Below are 5,483 nucleotides of genomic sequence, written 5' to 3'. Positions count from 1 at the left end.
CGGCAAAAATCAAAGCTGAAACACATCTCCTTTCACTTTGCATTATTTTACCATCTATATGCCAAAAACAAGTGCATGCCTAGAAAAAAATAAACCCTCATTCATAAAGCATCCTGTAATATAGCAAGTAATGCAGAGACGCTGGTGCCTGCTTCCCCCCTCCTGCTGCTTTTCATGGAAGAACAAGAATCCCAGACCATCTCAATAATTTCCTCTAGAGAAATGGAATCTACTAAAAGGGAGATTATGCCAAGAATACTGGGCTCCCGTCCCCTCCTCGCCTTCCCCCAATTTCCTGTAGGCCCTCCCCTTTTTCCCCTCCTTTAATTTGGTCTCTGCATAGAATCCCAGAGCTCAGGTCACTGTTAGCAACAACCATTTTGACAGCTGTTTCCACATCGATATCGGGTGCTTCCTAAATTATTCTCTTTGAGCTTCTTTAAAGAAGTGCACCTGCAGAATCCTGAAACACCGGCTTTGATTAAAAAAGTATCAGAACTTTGCTTGTCTCTGTACCTTATAGATTGTGTAGAAAGCCCAAGTCCTCTTTGAAGAAGCTCATAAACCATGCGGGCACAGCTTTGGAAAACAGAAGAGAATGAAATGGTACATACCCCTCCGAAGGAATACATACTAATTAACTTATTCGTATTTTTGTTTTTGTTTTTGTTTTTCTTTTACTACAATTCTGAAAAACGGTACCTCACACAGATACTAGAACAAATGAAAGATTCTTGTGCAGACGCTGGCATTGCTGAGGAATAGAAACACTTCTTTAAGGAAATGAGGAAGCTGAAACAGATGACTAATACATCAGATTCGTCCTTATTTTCCAGATTCCCAGGCTCTCTCCCTAGTCTCTGCCAAAGATCGCAGCAACCTCCGCTAGCGCTGATAGCCTTCCCCCTCCCAACCCAGACAATTTACATCTCCCCTATTCTTCGCCAACTCTAACCATCAAAGCTAGGGGAGGAAAAATGGTACCAGTGATTTAAAAACGAAACGTCAAGTGAAATGAAAAGTTTTAAACACAATGCCTAAGGCCCAGATACAATCATTTCATCCCGGGAGATTTTCGAAATGGAGCTAGAGAAGAAGGGAGGGAAAAGAAGAGAGAGTGGTTTGGGAATGAGGGAAGGGGAAAGTTCGAAGGGAGGAGAAAGGAAAAAAAAAAACAGTTCGTGCGTCTCAGCCAACCAGATTTCAAAGCACTGACACCACCAATGTTTATCCGATTTTCTTCCAATAAGTTACTGTTTTCTCATTTTTTGTCTTATGTTTATTTTTCCAAAGAAAAAAAAATCAGGGTTTTCTTTTATTATCAGCTTTACTAAGATCGAAAGAACCGAAGTGGAAAATCCGGGAGGTTGTCTCCAAGTGTATCTTGAATAGACACCGAGAACCAGTATTGTTGCTCCGTTGTGCGCCTTTGATTTTTAAAAAGTTATTTTTCTTTCTTTTTCTTTTTGTTAACTTTTGTTTGTGTGTGCTCTACCTAATATAATTCTTCCAAAGCCAATCCAATATTTTAAAGCTAAAATTGAAATGTTTCTTTTTTCTTTTTTTTTTTTATTTAAAAGATTTTCCCTTTTCCTTTAAAAAAAATTCATTTTCTGTGTTTTTCCTCCTTGTCTCCAGTTTTACTACCTGGTCCTTCCCCAGATGTGTGCCTGTTAGTGGTGCTGTTGTTCAAAAACATCTTGTCCATGCCTTTGAGAGCCTCTGTCAGGTAGTTCTGCAGGGCTGTGAGGGCAGCACAGATAGCTGGAGCCCCAAAGCCGTGGGTGATGAGGCTGAAGTGGGTCAAGCAGCTCTGAATCCCGGGTTCCAAAATGGGGCTGGGCCTACTGTTTCCAATAGGTGTCCTGTCCTGGGCGAGCAGGTCTGTAAATTCTTTGCACAGTTGCCTACATGAGGAGGAACAAGAACAACAGCAAAAATGACACTTTCCATTAACGTTTTCCTCCCCTCCTCCTCACTGTCAGCAAAAAAAAAAAAAAAAAAAAAAAAAAAAAAAAAAAAGAAAAGAAAAGAAAAAGAAAAAAAAAAAGAAAAAGAAAAAGAAAAATCAAGCAAACCTAGAGATACTTTGAGCTATGAGAAAGGCAACTTGGGTGATTATATTCCTTCCCTTTCCAGTTGTCTCTGGTCCTAAGCAGTGAGGGTTGAAAAAGAGAGAGGAAATTCCCTGCTGGAAGGGAGATCATTTCAACCCTAAGTGTAACTTTTCTTTCATGAGTTCTCCCTGTGGTTTTTGTTTTTCTTTTTTCCTTGACCCTATGAGTTCTACCTCTGCACAGTTGCATATCACCCTGAGACTATTTTCAAGATTATTTTAAAATATAGAACACACAGAGACTTATAACTGGAAACAACTTTTAAGAACATCTAATTCAAGCACTTCATTTTACAGATGAGGAAACTGAGGCTGGAAAAGGTTAAGTGATAAGTTCAGGGTCATACAGAAACTAAGCAGCAGAAATGAATCACAATTTGCTCCTCTTTTTCCAAATCCAAGCACTCTATCCCATTGTACCTCAAAAGTGATAATCCTTTGAGTTCCTTCCTGACTCCTCTCTTTCCAAGGCCACTTCCCCCAAGCTTTCTTTCCTCTCTAACCACCTTTTCATCAAAGGCAAATGACCCTTAAGTACTTAGCCATTCATTCACAAGTTTGACTGAGGCATAATATCACTTACTGCAACTCTACAAATTATGAAGGCTCTGGCTTGCCCCAGGCCAGTCACTGTTTGTGCCAGGAGAGCAGTGAGGAATGCTGATTCCATTTTTTAAAAAGTTTATTTAAAGAAGGTGGGAAAGGGGAAGGTATTAATTTTTTAAAAGATCTTGTATATTGTTTAGGTACTAATGAGTCTTCATAAGAAAATATGAGATGATATCAATTGTTCAAAACCTGAACACTAGAAAGTTAGAAGAACAATTAGGATATAAAAAAATGAATAACACTCAAAATATTTATGATTAGGAGAAAACATCCAGCATGGAATTATTATGTGCACAGCTATTTATGGATTGCTTTGGTTTTAGTTCCTATAACAGGAAAAAAAATGAAGCAACAGCCCATATCCACGAGGTCCCATGTCAGACTAAAAAAGAAGTACATCTTATACTATGCCCTGAAGGTTTAAAAAAAAAACTTTTTTGTTTTGATTGGTTGGGCAGGGGCACAGAATTCCAGAGATGCCATCTCTTCAGGAGAAACAAATGCCTTGCCTTTTTGGAAATATATTAATGGGAAATATCCCATCGAACAGTAAAAACTCCTGATAGAGAGGCCTATCATATGTATCAGAGCCTCAAATCTTAGCAGACTTTATAGATTTAAATTAATTGGGCAGGAAAGAGAGACCAAGAGCAGATTCCAGAAAAAGGGGAGTTATAATGCAATGTGGCTTTTGCCTATAAAACATTTCTACCATACACTTGTCCCTTCAGGGTGGTTGACCAGGAAAAAGTGCTTGCCTTTGGGGCATTTTCCCCTTACTTTGAAGAAAGGGAAAATAAATTAACACCTCTTTCTCTTCCCTTTTCTCCTTCCATTTGTCCCAATTTTCAGAGACCTTTTCTTCCATAGCCATGAGTAAGAAATAGGCTCAGTTTTAAATCTAAGATACAACACACACACACACACACACACACACACACACACACACACACACACACACACACGGTCAGAAAGGTCATTAGGATGTCTAAGCTGCAAAAAAAAAAATTGAAATCAAGGCAGCCCCTTCCGGTTTGATTTCCCTGACTTTGCCAGGGCAAAGATAAAAGAGAGAGAGAAAGAGAGAGAAGATTTTGGAGGAGCCCTAGACCCCTACTCTGTCTCAAATGAAGCCATTAAAAATCATCATTACTTTAGAAAAATAATTTACTTATTTCATAATTTCTTGGCACCTATTTCCCTTTTCAGTGTTGATCCCTTTTCTCATCTCCCAGGACCTTTTCCCTTCTCTACAAAGCATCAAATCCATGAGGTCCACTGTCTTAGGATTCCATAAAAAGAGAAGTCCCTTCCCCCATTGAATCAGAGGAAGAGCAATTTGATAAAGAAAATGAGATAGATGTCTACAGTTTCATAGGTGATTGGCCCAAAGTTGTGGCAAATCCCCGACAAGCTTTGAAGGGGTAATGGTTACAGTCTTTCCTTGAGTTCTTTTTCATTACCAAAGTGCCAAAAAGGAAACTTTGAATTTGGGGGAACAAATGGTAAAGAGTCAAACATTTTAAATCTTCAAAGCCCAAACCAGGGTCTGTAAGCAATTAAAGTTCTGGGACATTAATATCTTTTGACCCTGCGGAAAGGGGCAATCAAATTCAAATCACGTCTAGAAAACATCTGGACAAATTTGAGCAAATGATTTTTCAGCCTTCCATATATTTCTTTAAATTACGCTGTCAACGGAGCAAACCGCGTCCTAGAGCACTAAATAAATGATCACTGTTTGGGCCGTGCCTGCAAGATAAACGTGCGAGAACATGCAGAGCTGCACCACTGAAGGCCTAAGCCGACCATAAAACACCAAACAATATGACACAGAAGCCAAAGACAGGAGTAAATCAAATAAATAGAAAACCCACTGTAAAAGTTCAAATGAGCTATAGACCTAAATTTAGCAATAGATTTACTATTTTCCCCTCTGGAGTTGTAGTAAATTTTATAAGTCTGTGGAAGATGACAAACAGTAACATTGGAAACATAGTAATTATATATGTGTGTGTAGTTATACATGTATATCATACTCATATCATGCATGTATCCATACATGTTTACTTGTATTTTACAATATGTTATAGACAATCAGATAAAAAGACATAAAGAAATTCAAATATAGAAACCTGAGGAACAACAGGGACACAAAGCAAGCCTAGATTCAGTTTTTCTTAAAATGCCAGAGATGCTGGAGATAAATTCACAGTACTTAAATTCAGTCTTACACATGCACTCAACACAGAGATATATGTTGAAGAGGAAGAGAGATTAGGAAGGAAGGAACAAAGGAAGGAAGGAAATGAGAGGGGAGATAAATAAGGAAAGAAGGAGAGGAAGGAAAGAAAGGTTGAGAGAGGGAAAGAATAAAGTTTTTTTTTTAATGGCATTTGTATAGTGCTGAAAAGTTTGAAAAACTTTCTAGAAATTATCTCATTTTTTCACAAAAATCTGTTGAAGTAGTTATTATAGATATTCTCTGGAAAGAGTCCTAGATATGGGTTTGAATTTTGGCTCTGTTTTGAATTATGTAACACTGATCAAGTCACTTATGTACTTAGGACCTCAGTTTCTGCATCTGTCAAATGAGAAGGCTAAGCTAAATGAAAACTGAGGTCTCTTCTAGCTCTTGACACATGGTCTTATCATTACCACCAGTCTCAAAGAGCATAAGTATCTTGTACATATCTATACAGTCAGAGAGGAAAAGAAGGAAGGAAGGAAGGAAGGAAGGAAGGAAGGAAGGAAGGAA

The 5,483-nt window shown here is 38.3% G+C and overlaps 1 protein-coding gene across 1 annotated transcript in view; it reads right to left on the bottom strand.

Moving 5' to 3' along the window:
• Window positions 1-505: 505 nt before the first annotated feature.
• TFAP2B (transcription factor AP-2 beta) overlaps window positions 506-5,483 on the bottom strand; it is a 32,444-nt gene continuing 27,466 nt past the window's right edge. Inside the window, exons 5-6 of the mRNA XM_044675343.1 lie at window positions 4,478-4,524; window positions 506-1,974 (exon numbers count right to left, since the gene is read on the bottom strand). Of these exons, the coding sequence (XP_044531278.1) occupies window positions 1,607-1,974; window positions 4,478-4,524 (415 nt within the window). The 3' untranslated portion in view covers window positions 506-1,606. The remainder of the gene's footprint in view (window positions 1,975-4,477; window positions 4,525-5,483) is intronic.

The sequence above is a fragment of the Gracilinanus agilis genome, chromosome 4, assembly GCF_016433145.1.
Source record: "Gracilinanus agilis isolate LMUSP501 chromosome 4, AgileGrace, whole genome shotgun sequence".
Classification (NCBI taxonomy): Eukaryota; Metazoa; Chordata; class Mammalia; order Didelphimorphia; family Didelphidae; genus Gracilinanus; species Gracilinanus agilis.
Note: the sequence above shows the minus strand (reverse complement) of the source record. Positions and strands in the feature narration are given on the sequence as shown.